Here is a 27146-nt window from a genome sequence, read left to right as displayed (position 1 = left end):
GTCGGCGTCGTCGACTTTGAGCCCGGAACATCCGAAGCATTGCGAAACCGTTGCGAGGCTAAGTACTTTACGCGCGAAAAAAGGGCTGCACGTCGGTGTATAGTTTCGCGAGCACATCAAGGTTCTGTACTTATCTTACGACCGCGTGCAAGTAACCGTGCAGTCGATGCATGGCTTCGGAGGGATAAATATTCGCGTAGAACTGCTTTTGGCAGAGGCGCGTGCGTAAGCAGCAATAAAAAGAAACATAACAATAAAGGCTGAAGTTACTGTGGTAGGATACAACTTAGAAAACACTGGCCACGGTCCGCGACGTCCTGTATTACTCCGCTGACCATTTACAACAGTTAACAAATCCAACTATCTTATGTTTTTCTGTATCAAACAAGCCAGAGGCATCGAAATTCTCGAGATTTTAATTTCATCTCATGATTAGCTTCTTGTTTAGGTAACAAAAAAAATTAACGACGGTCTGCTTATTGTCACGGAGGAATTCTCTCCAGAGGTCCTGAATGTGAACGGAGCTACACTGCAGACTTGAGTTTTATCCGACCATGAGAGGGCACCGTGCAGATAACTCAGTGCTCAGAACGTATCGGCATGAGCGTCAGAACAGCTCCTTGGTTACTGGATTCAATTCTGGGTGCACAAACAACTAGCTGTGTCACCATAATATAAACCTAACCTCATCTGGAGAGCCAGCGACAATGCAGTGAGCAAACTACCCGACAGTCGAGTCTCGGTTGACTATACCTCCCCGACCTCTAGCCATTGCTCCCTACCGGAAAGTTTTCCGATGTCTCCAGGCCGTTGTCTGGTTGCGGTCCTTTTGCATAAATGGCCTTCTGCAGATGCTGCAGGTTTAAGCTAGTGATTCAGAGTGGTAGCCCCGTTTGTCAGTCATTTCAGAACAGGCACTTTCGACCACAGACTTCACTCGTCGGTGGACACATACTATTCATTCAAAATGCATGCTATTTTTTTAATTTATTTTCAATACCTGAAATGCCCTTGAGATCGGGTTTCATGAGGGGTAGGCATTCTTAATTGCAGATGAGGTGGTCAATGAAACGCTTCAAGTGGTCGTGACTGCAATGGGTAACAGCAGCAGAAGGAAGGTCATTCAAGTCCTTCGGCGTTCGTACGCAAAATGAGGAAAGATGGGCTAATGAACGGGCTGAAGGCTGGATACACGGTCTTGTCATGGCTGAGGCGGCAGGAGTGGCGGTGTGCTGGTAAAATAGAGAGGTTACGTGGGCATTCATGATGGAATTCATGGAAGAGGGACAGGCGAAAGACTCGGTAGATTGATTGACTAGGTAGGTGACTTACTCAGTTTATTGCAAAGTTTCACCGCGTAGCGCTGTTCCAACGTTCGCTCCATGGTTTCCTCGACGCAGCGACGAAACATGGGTACCCGCTCGAAGACGTCCACTCGCTTCGCCTGCTCGCAGCCAACTAAGCTCGTCGCATTGTGAAGCTGGAGGCTCCCCCTCCCTCCCCCAAAAGCGCTTTCCCAATCTAGTGCATGCGCGCGTCACGCCGCGACTTGTCTCATTACTTTCAGGACAGACCCTGTAGAAGTCTGGGAGGCTAGCTTGTGCTTTGGATTTAGTAGCACCACACGTATGTTAGTAATCAAAAAAAGATAAAACGCGCAGCACGGTTCTGGACGGATTATAGCAAGTTAACGTGGTTAGCTTGATACTGGTCGCAGACAGCGCATGCGTATTCGAGTTTAGGTCGAACGAAGGTACAGTATATTAGTAATTTTACAGAAGGAGAGAGTAATCGAAGGTCGCGGTGTCGAGGATGCAGTTAGCTTAATTGGTCAGTTTCGTCATGTGATGGGTTCATGAAAGGTCGGCGGATAAGTTAATTCCTAAGTATCCGAGATCAGAGCCAGCAAGAGTGCATTTCCGGATAGGGTGAGGCTGTTTACGATAGAAGGTAAGAATAAATTATTTCTCGGTAATTAAAGACGATCCATTTTTCGCACCAGGTTTGGATATAAAGTTCGGTATGAAGCGCATTAACATCAGTGATGATGTTAATATGGCGATATAGTACACAGCCGTGAAAATCCGCGCAACACCAGTAAAGGCCGTATGTTGTCTCCGTAATCCAATCAGCCGCAAGGCAATAGAAAGGTTCTTTCGATTTCAGTTTCATAAATTTGAAAATGGGGGGTTAGCATGACGAAAGAAAAAAAAAGACAGACGTTTTTAATAATCTGTACGAATCAGCTCTAACTGAAATCCAACAATCTTTAACCGAGATGGTGCATCCTAACAGCCAAGTCCTCGTTCAAAACGAATTTCTCAATTCATAAGCACGTGCTATGAGGTGCCCAACTCTAATAACCCGCCACTCCTCGCATGATATCCTGCGCGTCAGAGTATTGCTGACTGTAACGCTGAAATTCGCTGTGTCAGTGGCTCTTTGCAGCCACGACTGCGACTTCCTGCCTATGTTCCTCCTACAGTTCTCATCGTCCTGTCAAGTGAACTCATCGGACGGCACGCTTTCCCAGTATTTTCATCAGTGAGAATATCGTGATAAAACTCCTATACTGCCAGCAGAAAGCCGCACATGATCTTGAAAGTGGGGCGACGATAGTGACCGCTATTCCGACCGGAAATGGTGAGCGACCGGCCGATTAAGCGGCGCAGGTTGGTGGTTATTTATAGAGCGCTCGACACGGGCCGCCGACGCTGCCAGCCCGGAGAAGACACCCTCGCAATTATAAATCGGGATTCGCGCCGTCAGTCTTCCAAGAAAGAGCAATGAACACGCAGTTGAGGGAGAGAGAGAGAGAGAGCCATACAGTGGGGGAAGTGGGGGAGGGGGCCGAGTGAAGCGTGCCATAACGAACTCTCCGAGGGCGCGCGCTCTCGACAGCGAAGCGTGTCCTGGGTGTCCTTGAAGCAGGATGTCGCGAGAGCGAAGAGGCGAAGGAGCGTTGCGCGACTTCAGCACGCATCATGGGCGCGGGCCTAATGGTGCACATGCATGCACGCACACGCAACAGTGTGCAAGGATATTGATCGAGTCGCAGCGTATGGCACAGGCTGCAGTGAAGGCCGCGTTCGCCTAGAGAAACTTCTGCCATGGGCGCTTTGTATTTGAAACCCAAGGTGACACTGTCCGATCGAGCAGTTTCGAACCGTTGAGCAGATAACGCCAGGTGTTGGCGATTTATTTATTTTCACCAGACAGCTACTCCGTAGGTGGCAGCATGCTCTTTAAGTGAATAATGCTAAGTACAACAATGCAGCAATGGCTAGGTACGGTCACGCGTACTTAGTCACCGCTCATGATTATTCGTAATACGCATGTGCAACCCGGATCGTGTGCATCTTGGAAAGCTGTCTGTTTTCTTATTTTATTTGCAAATACTGTTGGCCGTAGTGCCGTTACAGTGGTGGGGCGTGACACTTGATGAGTAACATGTTTCCTTTTGATTATAAAAAAATACAAAGTTGATCTTCACCTATGCAATCATATTTCTTGCAGCGTAATGTTTCTCTTTTTCTATAGAAGCAGTGTTAATAAATATTCACTTGAAAAAACAGTTATTTCACATAGAAAAGGAAAAAAAAAACGAGAACATTATTATACACTTTCTCTCCCTGATAGCCCCAAAATTTTCCCGGAATTGTAAAGGTTCCAGGCATTTTGTGTTATTTCAAATTCATATAGATTCGAACCATGTGTGACGTAAACAACAAGCAAACAAAGAAAAGCATTGCATGTGATGAGCACTTGACAGTCGTTCTGCACTGCCCTAGCTGTTTTTTTTTTTTTTTCTTATTCACGAAGATGCGATTCTAGTGGTGAAAACGTCGCAAGGACAAAACGGGGGCATCCATTACTACGGCGTCGGCTGCCAGTCCTTCTCATCCGAGCGACTGAGTGGAGCCTGAGCTTTACGAAGATGCAAAGAGCTATTAAGCGAGCATAGCAAAGCCAGCGAAAGCAGCAAGGTCGCCGAGACCGAAAATCACCCCAATAATATCGTCGCATCGTCGGCCAAGGTGACCGAGTGACGCAGAGACAGCAACAACTACGACGCAACGCGTGGGAAAATCCCGGCAACGATCCAAGAGAAGGAGGAGGCTGTAGTAATGGTGAAACTAAACGAAAAAACAAATACCGACAGCCTCGTTATCACTGCGTGCTTAAGATGGGACGACACCACAGTGGTTTGGAAGGGGGAAATATTTTCACTGGTATGTTACGCAAGTAGTAAGAAGGCGTTCCAAGGGCACACAGACACATAAATAGGTTTCGTGACGCGAATACTCGCGTTATCATCGATCGGCATTGGCGTACGATACGTGGGAAGCGTCATTAAGCCATTGGCATCGCATGTTCTGACGAACGACACGCGCCTAATTTCACTCGGCGAGACGCCGTAGCTTCTCGCAAGGTGCAACCCTGAAAACACGACGTATACATCGCGACGAGTGCAGTAAGCATCAGAAGCGTGCCTGTGCTTTCCGGGTTCGCTCTGAACGCCTCCGATTTCAAAAATTTTTCAGTAGTGTGATCGCTTAGTGACAAGTGCAATGGAGCAAGTCAAGCAACCCAATAATAGCTGGTTGATTTGCAAGGACATCTAGGCAGAAGAATACGGACATGGATGCCCTAAGCTTGCACCGATCTTACACTGACGTAACCTGTAATTTATAAAAGATACTTAACGTTTCAACGTGTAGCAGTACACAAAAAAGTCGCATGGTGCGCTCGTTCATCGTTCTTGACCGCTCTAGGAATTAATGCGAAAGCGTAATTACACGCCAGCTCCTTGGTTTCATGTATACTATAATTATACTGTATGCGTGTCTTGTATAGGTCCATAAGGATGTACTCAGGTGCAGACGGTGTATTAGACGTTTTCAGGTGTCGTCGTGTATGCTGGCTTCTTTGATATGCAATGCACCGTTCGATCTGCACAAGACTGGCGCATTGTGTTCGGAACTGCCTGTTTCTGGGGCTTTCCAAAATAATGTAATAAGCGCTGCATATCGCAAAAACCGAGGCCAAGTGCTTTCGCAGGGTAATGTGCATTCCATGAACACTTTGGAGAGGTGATCGCAAATGGAGATCTTCCGCACGATATATGCAGAGAGGCATCGGAACTTTACTGCACGTATAGACAAATTCTTGCCTACTTCGGCATATGGATTTCATGAGTTTATTTGTTCATCACGGCATCACTGCGAGGTAAATCAAAAGCAAATGACACTGCAACGCACACTGACTTGGTTGTTATCATACCAACTATACTGGTAACCAGCCTTTATCGCATAATCAATTAGCTTTAAGCGATAACATATTCTGTAATATTCTAAATTGATCAACACGACAAAATGAATAAATAAAATTGAAACATCCCCTGTGCACCTTGGTTTCTGTGGCTGTTGGCTTCTCTCACATGATGAACATCATCATTCAAAGCACAGGATACAACTAAGGGAGGGAGTCACCCTTCAGCCACCAAGGTGGATCAGTGGCCTGGGCGGTCGGCAGTCTATCCCAAGGTCACGGGATCGAATCCTGCCCGGGGAGGATGCATTTCGCCGCCGCTGTGCTGTGCAATACTAGTGCGCATTAAAAAAAAAAAACACCAGACGGTCGAAACTAGCCCGGATTCCTCCAATACGGCGAGCCTATAGCATATGTCTAGCTTCGGAACGTATAACCTCACATACCATACCATACCACTTACATATACAAACGTGGCGTTAGTCAGGAGTCTAAATCATTCTGTTGTAATGCGTACGTATTACTAGTGATCTCGGCTGAAGGACGCCTATGCTGCGTACGGCTTTCTTAGGGCAAACGGAAGATGCGCGTCGGTACTCTTTCTGAAGGCGCGCAAAAGCTCATCAGCAGACCAGTGGGGAAGCCCACAGCCGTGCGCAACCGACGTTGCGAAGCTAGGCGAACGCCGTCGCTCGGGTCTCCGCAGCCAGGCAGACCTCGAAACCCCTTTCTGCGCACCTGCGGGCCGGCGGGTGGGAAAGCGACGCGCGGGGAATGCCCTCTCAGAGGAATTTTCAGAAACTCCGCAAATTGTGAGCCGAGCTGCAGCGGCCGGAATTTTCTGCGCGCCTCGCGTCTATTCCCTTTCCACTTGCGTTTCCGGCCGGCTCACCGTGACGCAGCGGCCATTGCGGCTCCACTAGGGACCCTAGCTCCACGTCAGGGTGGGTGACAAGGAAAAGAATACCCAACGAAAAGCCCCGGGAGGGGCGTTTACCCCTCCTCGTTCCACGTTTGTTGTCTCGCGCTCTGAGCACCTTGCCTTTCAGTCAAGCCTCGCTTCAACTGTAGACCAGCATTTGTATGTATACTGTTATCGTAACGTATGTTGCCGAGCTAGTTTGAAAAAGACATGGCGCTACAAGTACACGCACAAAAAGGCGAGGAGACGGAGGATAGGCGACTGTTAGGGTGCCCTAGGCGACTGTCCTTCCAAGCGTAGTCTTTTTGTGCGTGTATGTATTTGTAGCGCCATGTCTTTTTCAAAATACTTCCATCTCTCTCTTGCCTCTCTTGTGACGCCGCTTCTATTCAAACCACAGTATTTTACTTTCAGCCACGTCACTCACCTTTTCGAGCGTATTTGGCGTTCTCAGCTCCGATAGATAATTTACCGACGGACCAATCGCAATTCTAAGTCAAGTTTTCTAAGTTCCACCGATGCATGCGGCGACAAGATGCAACATTCGAGGGAGGATCAGCAGAGGCGCGTTGTGCGAGTAACAGCATTCTTTGCTGTCTGGCGCGCTTGCAAGGTAAAAGAAAAGAAAAGGAGAAAAATCTTAATGCATGAAAGACCCGAAAGACGCGGGTTCGATTCCGCCCACGGCGGTCGCATTTCGATGGAGGTGAAATGCCAGAGGTCCAAGTACTGTGCGATATCAGAGCACGTTAAAGAACCCCAGGCGGTCGAAATTTTCCGGAGCCCTCCACTACGGCGTCTCTCCTAGCCTGCGTAGCTTTAGGACGTTAAACCGTATAAACCAAGCCAATATGTAAAACAAAAGTGTTTCATTCTATATTACGGACCTTTTAGTGACGCTGCTAGTTAAGGACTGATTACAGCTGTCACAAACTACATGAGAGCAAAGGCCCATAGGGCCTTGAAGATCACTACATTTGCCAGGGCAAGGAAAGGCCACAATGCTGGCCCTATACCTGTTAAAAGCTGCATAATTTGTCTACTGACCACGTTGTTTTGCAGAACGTCGTTCACATCAGTACTCCTGCTCTTTCTTCTCCTTTGCTGTTTAAACAGGCTTCGTTCAATGGCGACACACAGCAGCTTCTGAAGATATAAAAGGGGACCAGTGGTCGTTTTCAACTAGTTTCTTTTCAGTTCCCCTTTTCTTATTCTCTCTCTTTTCCGGTAAACGAGGAACTCTCAAGTGCTCCAACCATTCCAGTCTCTTTCGGCCTTCTCAGTTGCTGTATTTCTTCCGTTTCAATTTTTCTTTGGGAACCTCGACTTCTGCAGCTGCGACCACCTCGTTTTTTTTTTTGCTTTTTTTTTTTGCTGCAAGTATAAAGAGGAGACAGAAGCCGCCGTCCTTTCGCGAATCCCGTGGTGCTCTTTATACATTTAGTGCTCTCATGGCTCGGCTTCAGAAAAATGCACGCCTCTGTACTTTGACCATGCGCTCAGGGATACCGCGGCGTATATAAGGAGGTCGAGAGTTTACATAACAGGAGCGCGGAGCACAACGAAATCATTCGCGGAACTGGTTTTGTCTTTTTTTTCCGTCCTCATCCTTGCCGACTCTAAACGTTCCCGGCTTCGGCCAGTAGCAAGCAGGTCGTACACAGGCGCCGGTGGTAGCTTTGGCCGCACGCCATTGACGTCACAGCGTGGCCGAAGGAGCGCGCTCAAACGCCGCGCAAGGTCAAGCAGCCTTGATGACGTCAATGCGAGCACTCCCCGGCTCGAAACAAGCAGCTATTTCCCCAAAGTTAGCCGCGCGCCAAACTACTACCCCCGGGGCGGTGTGCTATTAAGCCCAGACTTGTTGAATTTCTATGAATTTTTACCCGCAGATGTCGGTGGCTGCCAGCGCAGAATCTGCGGTATATGTCAATGATGCCGTCCTTATCTTCTCTGCTTTCTGTGGCTTTTTATCCCTTCCTTTTATTTACCCACATTTTATACAATTGCACCTGATTGCCTTGAAGAAAGCCTGTCACACAGCAGCCCGCAAAACGCTAACGACGCCTGTCGAGAAGGAAAAGAAGAGAACATTAAGGAAAGGAAATGACATAGCAACACGTAGCTGTGCTCCCTGCAAATCTACTGACGTCACAGCGAGGATGCCTCCCGCCTATAAAGTCTTAATTCCAATAGTTACAAGGAGAGGCTTTGTTTCAATGCTCTAGAATCACGAACGATATCTCTGTACGGCCGCCTCCTGCCTTGCGAGAGAGTACAGGAATAAGAACAGCAAAAAAGAACTAAGCTGACTATTTAACTACATATCGTAGCCTGTTCCAATCAGTCGAGTGCGGTATGTAGTACGTGGAGTTTATAACGCCCCAAAGCCAAACATACCCAGCAATTCTGGACAAATTATTTTTGAGCGGGAAACCGGTTGCTTATGAACACAATTTTTCCATATAATGTAAGATTTCACTATAACTGTCAATATATCAGCAGATCACCCGACGGCTGTCTTCCATTTTTTTATGTTAATGTTTTTGCTATCGTCAAAAGCGTTCCCCATTGGTTTCCTATGGCAGTCTTAACTGTTCGATGCCACCGATGGAAAAACTTTAAAAGAAAGATTTTGCTACACATCAGAAGAATGGATCATTACCTTCAATATTCCCATAATACTGTCTTGCAACTGTCGATCTTTTTTTTTAATTTTTATGCGAGAATGTTGGACACGTATTAGGAACGCCGTAGTGGAGGGCTCCGGACTAATATAGACTCCCTGGGGCCCTTTAACCTGCGCAGCCATAGCAAAGTACGCGGGCGCATTTGCTTTTTGCCTCCATTGAAATCACACCTGGATAGTGATGCATAGTATCCTTTCCATCAGCCATAAACATACCCATCTATTTATAGGCTACTGCGGCTATTTCTATGACTGTGCGTGGCGTGGTGTAATCGTTGTGTTAATAATTTCACGAACCAGCTGGCGCGGATTGCTCGTCGTACTGCGAGGGTTACGCCACCTGGAATGTTAACAGAAACTGCTGTTCCTTCAAAGTACCCGTGGAATGCCGCTCTGCTCTCTGAGACTGGGTGATTTAGATGCATGTATGCAAACAGTAATACCTTTCACTTATCTTCGGACAAAGCAACAATCTCAGGGCATCACCGTCGCATATTTTTTTTTTTATGAACTTCATTCTGCGAACCAACGACTTTCTTAGAATAGCAAATTCGCGCCGCACCTTTTCACCGAACCATCATTAGGCCACGAAACAACACAACAGCTTCTCAGGAGCTTGAGATCGTCAGCTAGGTGAGCCTTGGTACTTAAATGCTCTGGGCGACAATTACGGGCGAGCCACGCGGTTTACAATGGCATTGTCTGCGCAGCCTTTTCCAGCTCAAAAATAGCAGTCGGCCACCATCGTTCTTCTTTGTCGTTGCTGCGTTTGCTGCTGCCGAAACTGTCCTAATTTCACAGCGGCGCGCAATGCTAGAAGCTCGTTGCGCAATTCGTGAGCCAGCTCCCTTTCTTCGCCGCCGCCGTTGTTGTTGTTGTTGCTGCTGCTGCTGCTGCTTTCGTTACTGCCCGTTTTCCCCTTAATGGTCGGCTGCCCGCGGTGACGTCGTCGTCTCCGCAGCGCCTCAGACTCTCGCAGTCCATTCGTTCAACTGGCTTGTGCGCCTCGAAGACAAATAAAAAACAAGAAAGAAAGACGTCAGCTTGTACGCTGATTATAAGGTACGCCGATAAGCAGCAGGAAAGTCCGTTGTTCTCATCCAAGCGCCTCGAGTAGCCCAGCGCGGCCACGCCCTCGCCTTCCTATCTTGAACCCGCGCGATCAAGTACCTCGGTGAGGTCAGGCTAGAGGCAACAGCAACTTACCGTCGCGTTCAGACTGACTTTAAACGTCATCGCGGCAAAAACGAGCATGTGACGTAATCGCTGCGGCGTGCTCGTGACAGTAAAGCAATAATATTTATGGCCTGTCGCCAAAAAAAAAGATAACACAAAAGATATGGTCGTATGAAGAATGTTAAAGATCTGGCCATTGACAAGTGCAGAATTATCGCTTTCCACATCGCATAATCTCGATTCTGGGGAGCGCAAACGATGGATGCTTCAAAAATTGCTCCGGACACGGTTTTCTATGAGGTCTGAAGCTAATCCGTAGTTTCTAACCTCTCGGAAAAAATGCGGGTTTGGTATATTATCAACTCGATTTATTCATAAATTTATGCTGACATGTATTGGTGGCGGCAGTCCGGCAGTCAGGTGGAAGGTTTTTAAAAGAAACACTTTATTGGACTGACTCGCACCTGCGAAGAATGAACCACTCGCCGGCGGTGATAGCAGCAAACATGCTCGACGGTCTTCGAAGAGCAGAATCACCGCCCCTCTCAATTGAACTTTCGAGGCACGGCACGCAAAGCAACCACTACTATCTCGAACAACGTAGAATCAGCAGCCCATGGATGCGATCATTCGAGATAAAGCTGGTAGCATTTCGCGTCAAAAACAAAGTGACAAAGCCATGCGCCTAAGGCCATCAGTGACGTCATTCAGTGACGTCATCCAGAGGGTCGTCTTTGTGATGGAAATAAAAATGCAAGTAGTAACAAATGCGGACCAGTGAAACGCGCATGCACAAAACAGGAGAAGCGCATACGGACACGGTGGACTAACAAATGCACCAACTAGCCTCGTCCACTATAGCTTATGACAGTAAGGCCCTTGTTATCCACTCGGACTCCCCAAGTCCTGCTCTCTTAATGCACTAGCTACGTCCGTTGAATGGAGTCCACGGCCGGCTTAGCAGAGCCATTCAGAGCGGTTCAAGCGTGTCCTGAATGGCCTGCACTGCGGACACACGCGACATCTTTCTGTGCGTACTTCGGGCCGCGTGCAGCGTTGGAGTATTTGGTGGTCAGTCCAGGACGCGTGCAGAGACACGCCTCTGACCACCCCGCTAGACGACCTCGCGATGGCAGCGCGATCGCCCATGCGGCACCTACGGTCGGACACCATTCACGGGTCACTGTGTGTGTGTGTGTGTGTGTGTGTGTTTTTTAACTCCTTCGAAAGCACAAATCAAAGCTTCAGTTGTTGGGAGCAGGCTGTGTACTATGTAAAGTATATGGGATTTGTTCATATTTGTCTAGTCCCACTTCTTCTCGCTCATTACTTTGACGCCCACATTAGTACGGAAACCGTCAGATGGGCGCTCATTACACTGTGCGTCACTGGTTGGCTTCACCATTGTACTATGTCTTTTACGGCATCCTCAGGCTATGTTGTCGAGCAAACTCGTCTATGAAATATTAAAAATAAATCAATGAAAACAATATAAAACTGGGTTAAGCTCCGCTGAACTTAACGGAGCGAGAGCTGTCTAGCAGTGTAACTGTGGTACAGCTAGGTTGTTTGGCTGTGATAAAGCTAGGTTGTCTGGTCGTAGTCCAGTTAGGTTATTTAGTGTACCCGACCGGCGATGCGCCCGGCACAACAGCGGAGAGGCGGCGGACTGCTTGCTTGAAGAGAGAGCCTTATCGCTAAGAAATGTGCACGAAAGAATCTGTTCGTGAGACTCATAGCTGGGGCTAACACCGAACAATCGACATATCGCCGTCCCTGCCTTGACAAGCACTCCCCTTGGCTGTAGAATGACCTTTCGCTGCACAACATTATCATGAATGCCGAGAAGAGGGATTTAAATCTAGGCTTCACATAAGAATTAAGATTCACCGACGAACTATATGCTAGTCTGGGTCGGTGCCAGTGGCAAAAAAGCAGAGAGAGAAAATCGGACCACTACGTTATAGAAGAGTGCGTGCGCAGTCTCGTCGCAGCCCGACCTCTACCGCCACGGTTCTGGGGCCGAACGAGGCTTCCTGGCGGCCCGCGCGGGGAAAACCAGTTTCGCGCCGCCAACGGGCGAAAGTGGCCCGCGCCGGCGACGACAACTGCCCGAAGACGTCGTCGCCGGGGACGCTGGCGGCTTTCCGACGTCTATGGGACGCCGCGGCCCATCACGACGCAAGGCGAGGAGGCCCCGACATCTGGACTCGTGTCGTCACTGGCTGTGCACACACTCGCCCGGTGCGCGCGTGCCGCATAAGCCGGAGGACAGGCGAACGCCTCCAGGCTCGAGCTGATTCCATACCAGGTATACACCGAGTGGTCGCTCCGTATACGACGGTATCGTTCTGAGCGGCTAGGCGAGCTGGACTTGGGCAACAACTCGTTCCTAGCGTGCCTTTCGAAACTAAAATAAATGAAAAGTTTCGAGCTGGGTGGGTTGATGGAAGATCATGTTAAAAAAAAAAAGCTGTGCGTGCGTCAGTCCCGTCCTGTGCAGCGTTCGTGACCTCATGTCTCCAAGCATTTTTCCCCACGCAGATGAATCTTATCCGAACAAGGCTTATGGTTTATGGATGGTTTATGGGGGTTTAACGTCCCAAAGCGTCTCAGGCTATGAGAGACGCCGTAGTGAAGGGCTCTGGAAATTTCGACCACCTAGGATACGTGCATTGACATCGCACAGTACACGGGCCTCCAGAATTTCGCCTCCACCGAAATTCCATCGCCGCGGCCGGGATCGAACCCGCGTCTTTCGGGTCAGCAACCGCGGCGGCAGGACATGGTCTGGGTTCTGTACTATGTGATAAATTAAACCACGGAACAGTGCACCTTCCTCTGTCGCTCTCTGGTAAGGAACTTTTCTCATGTGATCGAATAGAGACACCAGCAGAACAGTACGCGCGCACAAGAGAAGGAATTCACACGGACGACGCAGGAGACACAACCGAAAATTTCACTTGATCAAAGAATCGAGTGCCACTGCGCTTTACATTGAAGGGTGCGCAGAGTTAAAAGAACTTTTTCGAAATGAAGCTGCAAGCCTTGCATTTCCTGTTTCTGCGACCAACCTGGCGTTCCAAAGGTAGCAAGAGAGAGGGAAGACACCTGTGTCGCCTAGCAGAGCCCTAGAGGGCTTGGAGGATCCAGCACAAAAACTTTGTTGCCTCAAAGGTAAGAGCTAGCGCGACAACTCATCCCTGTAACGCATTTGCCGCAACCAGTAACTAGTTTACCTCCGAGAAATGGTCACTTTTTTCAAAGATATCTCACTGCATTACACACCTGATTTTTTTTTCTTCTCATAACAAAAACATCCTCGTTTGTAACCCCTGCGCCGGGCGTAATGAAAAAAGAAAAGAGCTAATGCATCTGCGCAGCTGAAATTCGCAGACAGTGATCGCGCGTGTCAGTGATCTGCATCGCAAGCTCGAAGAAAATATAAGCAGCCTCATGACGATCGACGCACTCCGAGTAAGAAATAAAGGAAGCTTGGCTTCATTCCGCGGCGGGCAATAGCGCCTTTCGCTCTCTAGAGCTGCCGCTTGCTCGATAACGCTCTCATCCCAAGCGGCATGCTTTTCAAATGCGTGGCAGTATAGTGAGGAAACTTACTTGTGATTCGTGTCCATCCTCGTCGTTACCGTGGCTTCAGGCGGGCTGTCACGTAAAACAGGCAATGCGAGCTCCGAATTTGGTTATGGTAGGTATGTGCAACTGATCACGCTTACGAAGTACTTTCCCCACAAAGTGTCTAGCCTCGTTGCCGTACCTTGCAAGCGACGTGGAAAGACGACGACCCGTAGCGTCTTTGTTCTTATCGGTCGCGTTACAATAAGTCGAACAATAAGCCTCCTTCGCCAACACGTGACAACCCCCTTAACAATTTGGCGCAGAAGTCTCGGGGTTCCACAGTAAAGTTTTGACGTGAGAATTCTCAGGCCTGCTTATTTTTTTTTTTTTTTAATGAAAACTGCCATCCAGGCTAAAGTGAACTGCTCGGCAAATTCGTCCGTGGCTGCCATTAAACCAGCGGGAAAACAAGAATCAGGTTGATGGGGAAAAACAAATTGCTCGCTTATCGCTATAAACTTCTTTTGACTTATTAGAGGGACGCATGATGGCCCAGTACTGCCGCAGGCCCTGTCACGATCCACTCGCTAAGACCTTCAACTTTTTTACGCGCAGAATTCTCGAACCTGTGCGCGCATGCATTTGCTTCGTGACTGCTGACCAATCGAGACAGCCGACGAGACGGTATCCAAGGTTCCAGAGCGCGTCAACATCGCATGATAAATGCTCTATGAGTATAACCCGGTATTCAGAGAAGGAACGTTGCGTTCTCGCAGACTTTTATATCCGAGAACATTAGTTTGCGCCGAAGTGTCCGGACGGGCTGCTCCTGACCGCACAGGAAACGCGCCAGGCATCGCAAAGTACCGTTGCGCAAGTCTTCAGCTGACGCAACTGTGGCTCACCCACGTTATCGTGGTTATAGCGGACGTTATAATAGCGAAGTGTGAATCTGCACGCTTATCTTCTCTACGGGTAAGCAGCAGTCTTGGAGGAAGCTGCGAAATGGGACACCACTGTGGCACCAGTGACGCAACGAGCATGCAAACTTTATATGCGGTTTGGAGGAAGTAACGGCTGAGCGGAAGGTATATGCACGCCGAGAAAAACAGCAGGAGGAGTGCCGAAAGCGTGATGCAGCACTGACGTCACAGGGGTTGCAGCGTTTGCAAAACATCTGCTAATTTCGAACCGCCATGCGCTTGCCTAATCTGTCTGCATCTCAAGCAGCGAAGCTGGTGAATCTGTGTGTATGCCAACCGCAAGACGACGGCGACGGCGGAATAGGCGGCATGCTGATGAAGCCCTGCTAAAAAAAATTAAAAAGATAACACTGCGGCGTCGCCGATCACAGCTCTGACAAAAATGTCTAAATCGCGGCGATATGCTGACTTCAAGTCTTCAGAATGCGCTGCAACCCCGAATAACTTTTATCCGTCTCCTCTCGACATAGCCATGCATTCGTATGCTGTGCCATAAATAGTCTTCTTCATTGCGCATGCGCAGTGCAGCTGGGCTCTGAAAGGATGGAACGGTATTCCAGTATCTCAGGCATGACTATCATGTGGGTATCTTATACTGGTCATACCAGTCTCAAAGTATAGAGGACTTATGTCAGAGCTGCAGTGCGGACAGCTTTCCGCAAGCTGTCTATCCCACCATATCAGCCATGGGTGACCCGAGGGGGCCTATGCCTCCCCTCGAGTCAATAAAGCAAATTACCTCGGAGCACTACCGAAAAAAAAAAAAATACTGACTGCGTGTCTGCATCGTTTACTTTGTAATGAATACTGGGTAAGTAGGGGAGTAATTACTCATTGGCATCCACCCAAGCGCAGCCATACGGCTACAAAGGAAAGCTATACAGCTTTCTCAGAAACTTCGTAGTTAAAGAAAAAATCGTCCTGGTCCGGGGTTCGAACCCGGAACCACCGCCACACCGGAGTAATGAGTAATTACTCCCTTATTACAAATCTACTCCACCTTGGGGGATTCCCCTAAACATTTGACCAACTGGGTAAGTAATTCGGCTGGTTTGGCTATAACACAACTCTTCCAACAAACAATGGCGGGGCTAGTTTGGATCTTCCGGACAAGCGCACCAAGAACGCTGAGATCGCAGCACTATAATAGCTCGAAACAACGAACACCACCTTATTTGGCATTGGTGGTCCGATTTACCACGGGAACTCTGAGGACTCCGGCGTACGCATGCTTCGCCTGTTGACGAATATGGATGATCCTGAACGCCACCAGGTCGGATGTTGTCTCTTGCGGTACGCGTTACTAAATCGGGTGCTACGAAATGAGAGTTAAAAGTCATGCACCTTTGGTTCCCGCAAGCCTTTGCCCAAGTTGCGTTTCAGGAATGAGGCGAAGTTGTTTGCGTGTCTGAGGAAACGCGTACCCGAATTGGAGACGCCCTGAGAGGTGCGCTGCTGCCGGCAGCTGAGAAAAACAGCTGCGACACAGCGGAAGGAAGAAGTAGGGAGCTCGAGAGCACGGCGACTCGGCTTTGCCGACAAACAAGCGAAACTGCAGACAAGAAAGGCAGCGATGCTGTAAGCGACTATCACATCGCCGTGAACCAGGTAGGAATGAAGCTGGAAGCATTGATCTGAAATTCAGTGACACTGGTGACGCCAGCGTCTGTAGCGTCCATCGCTCACGTTCTAAAGCACACGCGAAACCAAGCAGCCAATGAAGGCGACGAATTCTGGCATCAAGACTGCGTCCGTCCTGCGTCACTCCCGCACGGAGACCTCGCTCAGCGAAATCTCGCGGTACAATTCGCAGACATTCGGAAAAATATGAAATGAGCTCTGTCGAATAGCCTGAGAATGTCGCCGAGCATTTGTGTGAAGAAAGGCAGAGATGCAGGAAGGCCGCATGCAACCCGACCGCAGCGCGGCGAGGTGTTAGCAAGAAAGATCGTTCTTGTACACTGTACTGAGACACACTTCCGCCGATAATTCAGCGCTGTTCCGGAGACTTGGAGAGCAGCTCCGCAAACGCGAAACAATTTCTTCACATTTGTTGTGCGCAGCTCGAGCAAAGACACAGGCGTGCACCATCGACGAGCGATTCGAGGAAAAGTCGAAGCGCCAAGCTTCCGCAGCTTTCCGTCTGAGAGAGCGGGTTTCCGGGAGCACTCGCGCGGCGCCCGGTTACGCAAAGATAGTGACTGGAGAGAGAGAGAGATTGAAATCGAGCGCAACAACCGCTGTCCGTTTTTCTGAGCACTGCTTGAATGCAAGACGCCGCCGCCGCGCTGAGCGAAGCCCTCTTGTCGGGGCTAAACTGAGCACCGCGATATCGTCACCATAACCTAACCCCATCACTGCCATAACTTCACCATCGGAGCAAGGGAAAACGCGTGCTGCCCTCTGGATGACGCATCCCTGATGCGCACGCGCCGTGACGATTTGTTCAACTAGCCCGTTACGGCCTCAGCACCGACGTTGTCTGAAAGGTTGCATCTTGCCCATTGTGATTCCAATAACGACACGGCACAGCTCTCCAGCACGCAGAACCGAAAATGCGAAGCTCTTGCTACTCGAAAGTATTGAGGATTAAAGAACTAATGCGTTGATTTCTTTGTGTCACTGTGTGTTTTAAAAGCTTTATTGTTGTTCTGTTACCTGTTGTTGCTTTTCTTCTCTGTTTATCGGTGCTTTGGTGTCGTTCTCCTGTAACTGTGTTGTTAAGTGTTGTGCCTGCGCTCACTGTTAAAGATGCTGCCGTCGTCGCTGCTGTTATTGTCCAGAATGATTTAAACAGAACCGCTCGCGAGCAGCGTCAGCTTCCTTGACTTCGAGGAACGTCGTCTTAGCGCGCTCGGGCCTCGCGTCACCGGCCGTCGCTTCCTCCGGTTCCGCCGAACCAGCGGAGCACGCGTACACGACGCAGTCAGTCACAGCGCGGCGCAGAGACCAACTTGGACGAGCTGCGAACAGCGGACATTTCCCGGCCGAGGAAAGCGGCCCTGCCAGACCACCACGCACTAAGGAAATCCTCTTGCCATGCGCGACACAGCAGGTCGCGGTAGATTGCGTTCCCGGTTTGCTGCTAAGATTTGGCACCTGCCGCACTGTTCGCGACAGACGCACCGCTTCGTACACATCATGCACGGATTGATGACAATACATACTCTTTGAGAGCATGTATTGTTTTTTGTACATGCACTGCGCTTAACAGCAGAGTAAAATAACGGATTGATTGAAAGTCTTTTTTTTTTTTTTTAAAGAAGGCACAAGGTCAGTTTAAGGGGAAATGGGAAAAGAACCTTAGTCACACTTGAGGTCCGAGTCGGTGTATTGTCTATTTTGCTATTGCTGGACGAGATCAGAAGGGCTTTAGTAGGCACCCTTACACCGCCCTGATCAGGCCACTTTGGCTCCCATATGCAGCAAATGGGAGCTGTGTGTCGGTATCAGTGAGCAGCGCGGTGCGGCAATCTATAACCTGGAGTGACTGTAAGGCCATTCTCCCGGTTTCAAATGCAGCACATTGCCAGAGTAAATGGGTAATGTTCGCACGGCAATGGAGCCCGCAGTGTTGAGCACGTTACTGCGGTGACGTCGGGCCGTTGCCATATCGCCAGAGTATACCGGGTGTATGCGGAGTCAGCAAGTAAACGAATAAGAAGGAAAACAGGGTTTCATGGCATCTGTCACAGCTATACGCGGGCGAAGCTCCATTCACCGCACCGTACCGGCGTTGCCGAGAGGAGCTTGAAAACCTCAGGGACAAAAAAAAAAAACACAACTCTTAGTTTAGAAATTTTTAATAGACTGTTTCCGCGGGCCGAAAGCGTCCGCCTTTGGCCACTTCAGCAGCGAGTGTTTCCGTAGGCATGCGACGGCGCTAAGGTAGGGAGGGGGCGCAAACGCGTGACGCTGAGTGCGTCTGTCGGCCCACCGCTGCGAAGCGCCAGGAATCCGAAGAAGGGTAGGAACGTGACGACTTCCTCCAGGCTTTTCCGCACGCTGCGGTGCCAGCCAGCGTCCCTCTCCCTCCACCCTTTTCTGCGCCGTTGTCCGTCCCTGTTTCTCCTCTCGCGCTCCGCGCCGTGCGCGAAACAATGGGGCGAGAAGCGGGAAGTGGCCAGCCTGATACATGCGCGGCGTAAGCCTGTGTCCTTGCCGGAGAGTGGTGTTTCCTCAATAAACGCGCACGCCGGTTGCATGCCGAACAGACGGGGCTCCTCTCGCAGCTCGGCGATCCCTTCAAAGACGATACGACGGATGACAAATGTGTGAAGAGTTCCCCGGGCCATACACGGGTTACGGTTGTTCCCGGGATCGTCGAAGATCAGTGCGGTCGGCAACCATGACAAAACACACCTTTAGGGATACACGCGAGGAACGCTAAGTGCAACTGCAGCAAAAGTGCATTCCGAGCGATCACTCAAAGAAGTCGAACTATTTTACAGAGGCAGAATTCTTATTCTTGTTTTACTACTTCTTCCTCTACTTCGTACCTCGCCATGGATAGCCTGTCCCCCTACCTACAGGGCTATGGGTGAAAGGTTATAGTGCTAGACTTGGAAAGCGTTAAATAAATAGCAATCACTAGGGTGATCAAGGGATGAGGGGTTTGCTTGGCGTTTCAGAACCCTTACTTGTTCCCTGTGCACAATGAGCCCTGCAGCAAATGGTATGCCCACAACGCCATCGTCATCATCAGTGACGGCGGAGGACCCAAATACTATAGCTTAGAGCATAGCAAGAAAATAGCTCGGAATGGCAAAAAAGTGAGGATAGGTTCAAAGTTTTAAAAAAGTACGGACTAAATTATATGTCCAATTTAATTTACCAGCCAAGGTGGTAATCACCATTGCACCAATTCAAAGGGTATGCTGATAAGATCTATCAATCTATCTGGTCAGGTTTTTCATAAAAATTCAAACATAAATGGGAGTTTTTGTTCTGCACCAACCGTATAAAGTACAGTATCTGATCTCTCTCCGAATCATTCACCCGAGCCACAGAGAACTGCTTGTCGATGAGAGAGAAAGGCAGCAATCGACCTAGACTCAAATGAACAGGCACTCTGTACACGTGGTTTGAGCTAATCAAAGGCACCACATCTTACATTATCTGAGCTTTGCTTCATTTGATTACCGGGTATTTAATCGAGCATTTAAAGTTCACATAAAGGGAACACGAGCCGGTTAAATTTAACGCCGAAAATGTTTCCAGCTTGCTCCTGAAAAGTTTTCAAGCACGCAGTCGACATAAATCTATATGCATAAGAGCGATACGGTTTCTTTTCTAGCCATTACTTCACACGAATCCGCATTTCAAGAGCTGTAATCAAGCAGCTAGAACTTCACCTGTTTAATAATAAAGAGGGAACCACTCGTTTTCAAGACAGGAACCATCCCAGCGTGCAAAAGTGAATTCTACGATGTAACCAAAACAAGGACGGAAGCATAGCAACATCGAAGTTACCGACTGTGAAATGCGTGTCGGCAGACGGACGTCGGTCGATAGGTATGAGGTCGGGTTACGCAACTTTTGGGCATTGCCGAGTGTGCAGCAGTAGGCTAGGACACGCTGACCCACGTCGGTTTCTCTGCTTTTCCAGAAGAGAAATTCACTCTTGTGAATATACCAGGAGTACACGCCTAGCGTTGTGTCTTTGGCAAAGCAGTCGTCACACCTGAAGGTCTCTACGTCTGGGGAACTGATCACGGAGCCGGAGCAAATTTTAAGATCCATGTGTCTGAGCGTACGCAGTGCATACAGATTTTTTTTTTTTTTTTTTCAATTTGAAGCGTGTGAGGTTGGTTGTGTTTCTCTTGTTGTTCGGATAGACGCTTCCATTTGATGCAGAGACAAGGAGTGTTTAGTGTCTGCCAGGTTGTGCGTGAGGACATCTTTTAATGCGTGAGATATCTGAGGGGTCCTAGGAATAATGAAGAGCAAATGTTTTTCGAATCATGCCCGAATATGACAGTATATGGCACATGCATGCCGATGCGAGTCTATTCCAACTGCATGCATCGGATTTTACGACAACCAATAGGGAACCGAGAATGATTCGATGTGGTCGGTTGTTTCACGAGGGACTCTATTTTCTTGAAGCACACCACTTGGCTTACGGCAAATAAAATTCTGAATAAACGAATACAGAAACGATTCCCTGTTAAGTCAATACGCACGCGGTGTGTTAGAATCGGACGATTTCAGCTGATGTGAAGCAGACTTCGCAAGAAGACGAGACATCCACTACGATTGCATCTTAATTGCTATCCTGCGGATATTTCGCTCCTTGACGCGCTGCTTGCGATCGGATTAGCGTGGAAGCAGGTTACAACCAATGTATAAGGATTCCTGGCAGAATGCATCGTGGCACGAAATTCGTAGTCGAGAGGCGAAACAGCTTGGAAAGTTTTTTATGCATGAAGTCACTTTTGTAGCGCTGCAGACACAAACACAAGACGCGTGTGTGTGTCGGCTGGTCGTTACGTCCTGCAATCCGTCTGCTCTGCAAAGGTGTATTTGAAACTCATAACGCGGCACGTGCAGCTAGCTGTATCGTCCATGTTTTCCTCGTCCGTACAGGTCACGTGGCATGAGTCAGCAATCGCCAACGCCGCAAAAAAACGACGCTCGAAGACCCTCGGAGAGAAAAGCCACGAATGTGGAAGCACCGGTCGCTTTCGCAGAAGCACTCCATCTATCGCATATGCATGTATGCACGACTGCAACTAACCAGCAACGCCGCGCCGAGGAACGCGCGACGGCGTACCGCAAGACAGCGCCGCCGCGGACCCAAAGTGTCACACGTGAACGACCGCGCGAAACTGTGCGCGCGAGATTTTAACCGCCCTGAGTAGTTAAACGAGGGTAATTTCTTTTATTGTTCTTCTCTGGCGCGAGTTTCGCCTCGGCTCGTTTGAGTGACGCTAACGTTAACGCAGTAACACACCTTTCCTTTAGACAGGAAAGGACTTCCGCGTCGAGGCAATCCATATGCTGCCTTCGATTTAATGACGCATCGGCATTCCGAAACGCCAATTGCTAATACAGTAGTCGCGAGTGTCCTTTCTTTAGGAAAACGAATTCGGCCATCGATCTTCGTTGTAGCGTTCAAAGGTCAGAGTTGCATAGCTACTCGCTGTTGACATCTCTTAATTGGTTGAAGTATTGACTATCGCGGCTGGCTATCAACGCCCAAGTGAGCTGACAGAACTCGAAACTAACTTGCTCAATGACAACCACGAGGCTGTGCTACTTGGATTTCGCGAATCTTCGAAGAAAATAACAGAACGAGATGGGTTACCATACTCTCCAATGCTGAACAAAACAAAGAGAGGTCGCATAACAGCTTGGTCTTGCTCATCGGCAATTAATCCGCGCGAAACTTTAGGCCTGCCACGTGATCGCAAACCTAGGTGCACGTGCAAAAATGACCAACAAGGTTCGATCGGTATGCATGTCTTGAAGCTATGTCGTCGAAAAGAGCGCGCAAAATCATTCGTTTGACCGAAGAAGTGCGCGAACCGCCACTCACCTAGCATGAGGAACGGTGCAGCCATGTTGATGCCGATGAACTCGAGGCCCAGGTAGATGACCATACCGAAGCCGGCTATGACCGACACGGCGGCCGATACGCAGCCCAGGATTCCAAGCCAGGGCTTGCTGCGCACTGCGTCGCGCATCAGGCACGTGGTCACTGTGAATATGAGCATAATCACCACCGTGATGCTGAAGAACGGAGTGACTGTGGTCGTGTTCTTCTCCAGCTCGTCGGCCAGCGAACGTGACGTGAACCACGCCAGGCGGATGTGCTCGAACTCCAGCGATTCCATGAGTTCCAGGAAGGCGTACTCCCAGGCCTGCGAGCGCATGTTCGCCTTGCGCGAAGACGTGTCCAGGTAGTAGAACATGGCCATGGCTTGCGCCGACTTGATAAAGCCGTCCGCGTCGCGATCGATACCGCCCATCAGGGCACCGGTGAAGTAGATCTTCTGGCGCGCAAGGTCAATGCGCAGCGGGTACTCCAGCTTGAAGGTGCCGTTCTCGATCTGGTCGATGTACGGGTAGAAGTCCAGCAGCTCGTTCGGGTAGCAGAAGCGGCCGTCGCGGGCGCAGATCTGCTCGAACGTCCACACATCGTCGTCCCAGAGGACGGTCATGTTCTTGATGATCTGGTCCAGGAGCATGATCTCGTCCCAGACTCGCCGAGTCAGCAGGTTGCCGCCGTCGCGCGTTACCACTATGAGGCGACCGAACTTTTCGGGCTTCGTCTGGCGGCCGATGTCGAAGTTGAACGACGTGTTCTGCGGAAACAGCTCCTCGACGATGCGCCGCTCGTCGTGCGAGCGCCCGTTGACGGGGCTGAACAGGTACTCCGGATCGTCCACGTACACCATGCGCTGCATGCCCGTGGCCAGGCAGGCGGCCACCAGCAGGGGCACGATGACGAAGTAGCCCGGGTAGCGGGCTATGAACTCCCCCACCACCTGGAACAGCCACGAGACGGCCCGGTCCACGCAGTCCATCCGCATCTTGGCCGCTTCACTGTGCCGTCACACGCGCAACACCCAACCACCACCAACACACCGCACCGCACGACGCCGTCCGACGACGCACTGGGGGCCACTCGGGACTTGACTGAGGAAAAGCGGGACGTACTACGCTACGTCGCCGCTGCCACCGCTGCCGATCGCTCGCCTGTTGCGCTCTGCGGCCGTCGCGAAGGAGGAGGCCCCCCACCTCAGCGAGGAAGAGTGGCGGGGGGGAGAGGAGAGTTGAAAAACTTCCTTCGCCTTCCTCGGGGAGGAAGGAGGGCGGTCCCCTTTTCTCTTCGTTTCTTCCGCCGGCAGCCAGCAGCCAGGTGGCAAGGTCGGCGCCGCGCCGATTGGGTGTGCACAACGCAAGCACCGCCGCGGTCCTCCGCCCGGGTGCGTCACACCGGTCTCGCGCCAACGTGACGCTATCTGGACGCGTTGCTTCTTGTTGGATGACGCTCGCATGGTGCTGGGGGTGAGAAGCTGGAAAGTACGCTGGGTAGAGAAGTTACGTCACATTGTTGACCTTTCCGCTGCTGCTGCGTCTGGAACCGTTCTTCGTAAGGGTGGATGTTTGCGGAGCGACGCGAGAAATGTCCGAACTCATCCGGCCTTGCGATGCGGCCATCGTCGCTTCCTTGCCAGTAAGCGTGGGTCTTCGTCAGTGCAGCCTGGCTGGTGAGCTCGTCCAGCCTATGCCGAGGTCTCGTGTTCGACCCCTGAGATGCTGCGAATGAGCGGCGGGAAATGTGGCACCGCATGTTGAGAGACTGCGATCGCGACTGGCCGTCGTTCGTGCTCAGCCCCTGCTACGACTGGCAATCAATGCTGCGCAGAGTGCCGAGTAGTCCTTCGCTCGAGGCGCCTTTGTAGTTTGTGGCCAGTGCGTCGATGACCGCTGTTGCGGCACCAGACACCGCCATGTTCGGCGACATTCGTGCCGCGCGCGGCCGACGCTGTGTCATCGCGGGACGCGCGATCAATTCCATTTTGGCTTTGATCGCGGTGTTGCGTGATTTGCTTGAGAGGCGCTTGCGTCTAATATTTACATGCACGTCACGACTAGAGGAAAAAAAACGCTCGCAGTAATCCAATGTAAATAAGTGAGCAAAAGAAACTGGTGCAGAAGAACTTAAGCAGGAGTTGAGAAGACAGAACTTTTAGTGTGGGTTCACTAGTCTCACGATGTTTACTTCTTTTCATTCGTGTTTAGCTTTAGGTAGAGTTTCTGAAGTACTTTTTTTTTTTACTGCATGCACTGTTCACATGTACATGTAAGTAGGAGGATAACTCATCGATGTTATCGAGGCGAGCTTGCTGAAGAGAAAATTGAAGAAGAACGGGAAGCAGTTGGCGAAAAGCAAGAAGGCATTGATAGAGTGTTATTATTATTCTTGCTGTTTTTATTATTACCTATATAATTTTTATTTCATTTTATTTTATATTTTGACGTTTTGAGCGCCTCTCAGTCGCCGCCTGTGTCTTGGCCAATCCGTCGCAGTGGTTACGCGCCATTATCTTTTTGAGGACAACAACAAGTACAGGGGCTCCTGTGTACAGCTTCTGCAGGAATGCTTTTCAGCAGCAATTTAGCCCGACGTTTATCATGTGCACCCGCAAACTTTTAATCTACACACTTCCACCGAAATGACACAAGCAATTAGGAGGCGCGCATGTGTTTGTGTTATGTGGGGGCTGTACTTGAGCTCTTGAGCGCAGCTGTTGAAGCCGGCATACATGGTAAACATGCGACGAAACATTTTTTTACCTGAGCAATTTCCAAATTTCCCGGGTTCCTTTTTTGTCAAATTCTCTGTTTCATTGCTCAAAACTGCAGAAATGGCAAGAAGAATTATTTTACGCGCAATTCTTAAAAGGCATCTTCTGAGGATCGGTATCGATTGCTAGGGACCTCAACAGTACCATTAAGTATGCCGAGCACAGAAACGCATCATCCGAAACTTCCCGCCTTGTAGAATCTTTCTAGCGACGTGACGTCGTTTTAGGCTGCCTACGAAGTTCAAAATGAATCACTGGTGACGCATTTCTCCGGGGACAATTTCCACAACTGCAGAGCAGTGCAGCGGAGATAAAAAGATTCGACTCGTTTTCTTTCTCTCTTCGCAGTGGCGCCTATCGTTCATCGAAGATTCACGCACCGATGCCGGGCCATTTTGTTTTGCCCCCAAGGGCGGCTCGTTTTAGAAAACCCAAGTCTTTGGTAAATGAAACTGGATCATGTGCAATAGTGGTGATTGGAGAAGCCATACACACACACACCATCGCCTCGAATGTCGTATGCATCTCTATAGTTCCTGCTCATTTTTGTAGCTCTAGCTGAGCCTGCAACTTTGTTCTTCACTTCTTCCATCACTTTCTCATCGGTCTTAATAAGTGTTCCCTTACTCACTGAGAAAGAGAGTAGGAAGCATGCAAGTCAAAAGCTCCCCGTCACATCATTCACTAAACCCTTTGTGGAGTTCTGTTCAATACCGTTTCATAACCGAGGTGGAAGGGAAAGGGAACAATCCCCTCATTTTCTGTGCTGACACTTAGGCTGCGCAAAAACCGCGTAATCACATAGTTTGGGACTCCATTTTTTACCTTGCGCTTATAGCTTATGCCGTATCGGCCAGCATCGATACTTACTTAATTCTAACTCCAATTTCTACATGCGTGCTTCATTCTTGTCCTAACTGTCGTTATTCATGGACCCCTTTTCTTTGTTTTTCTTTTTTCTCACTTCGTTCTCAGCAGCAATCTGTGGCTCAGCCCTGTGATGTTTTCACTGCCGCCAGCAGCCATTTACATCAGTTCTCTCACTCAAGTTTACTTCACAGCGCTTTTCGTCGCCGTGTTTTTCAGTTGAATGCAACATACCCTTTGGCGAAAAATAAATACTGTTTTCTTTGAAAATAAAATTAAGGAAGCAAAAGTGGCGGCGAAAAAACTGTCGAAACGGAAGTCACATTCGTCAACAAGCGTGCAATACCGGTAATAACAGTGTGCGCAACTTTACCTCTTACCAGTGTTTGTCCAACTCGCGCTTCCATATGACGCATTTTCACCGCCATCAGTGTATACTGTCGAAGTATACAATGATGATAGCGTCGTTTCCGCACGCGGCACTGACACCAATGACGCGCGCCACAAACCGGCAGTGGTAAGATGCATTTCCCTCCCAGCGTTGTATACTAACGGATTAGAGGGGAAATACCTTCTCTGGCTGCTGCGTGCATAGATATCTCGCGATGCATCGATCGGGTTTGTTTACTCGTGACCTTCGGAGGGGGGAAATACCGGCACCGTTGCAAAAGCCACTGAACGAAACACCTGAAACGCGCCTTTCTCCTGCTTCGCGGTGTCAGGAAATGGAACAGGGTTGTCCCCAACTGTACGTGTTACTTGCTTGAAAAGCGCTCCAATAAACAGCGCAGAAAAAGGAGGACAGGGTTTAGAGGAACGCTCGCATACGAAAGGACTTGTGTGAGCACGTTTCTTCAAGCTCTCTTCTGTCTGGTGCGTGATTCATGGGGGTTTAATGTCCCAAAGCGACTCAGTTTATGAGGAACGCCGTAGTGAAGAGCTCCGAAAATTTCGACTACCTAGGGTTCTTTAACGTGCACTGATATCGCACAGTACACGGGCCTCTAGAATTTCTCCTCCATCGAAATGCGATCGCCGCGGCCGGGATCGAACCCGCGTCTTTCGGGTCAGCAGCCGAGCACCACAAGCAATCAGCCACCGTGGCAGCGCTAAATTTCTACTTTGTTTTTCGGAATGAATTCGGCACAGTTAATCGCAACGACGACAATGACGGCGGCGACGATATTGGTGATTATGACAAGCAAAGCAATCGTGATTACTGATAATTAAAAACACTATAAGGTGCCAGTTATTATTGCCAATGTTAACAATGTCAGTCAAACCAAACCAAGCAAATGCAGAGAACACCGCGACAGGTCAAGTGGTTTCACGTGATGGTAGAA

At 49.6% G+C, this 27146-nt stretch overlaps 1 protein-coding gene across 1 annotated transcript in view; it reads right to left on the bottom strand.

Annotated features, from left to right (window-relative positions):
- Nucleotides 1–23349, bottom strand: part of Ptr (patched domain-containing protein) — a 100002-nt gene extending 76653 nt beyond the window's left edge. Inside the window, exon 1 of the mRNA XM_089543558.1 lies at nucleotides 22158–23349. Coding sequence (XP_089399684.1) covers nucleotides 22158–23154 — 997 coding nt within the window. The 5' untranslated portion in view covers nucleotides 23155–23349. The remainder of the gene's footprint in view (nucleotides 1–22157) is intronic.
- Between the last annotated feature and the right edge of the window lie 3797 nt (nucleotides 23350–27146).

This window comes from Amblyomma mixtum, chromosome 5 (genome assembly GCF_055824585.1).
Source record: "Amblyomma mixtum isolate Tamu chromosome 5, ASM5582458v1, whole genome shotgun sequence".
Classification (NCBI taxonomy): Eukaryota; Metazoa; Arthropoda; class Arachnida; order Ixodida; family Ixodidae; genus Amblyomma; species Amblyomma mixtum.
The sequence above is the reverse complement of the archived record's forward strand: the minus strand, read 5'-3'. Positions and strand labels throughout refer to the sequence as shown.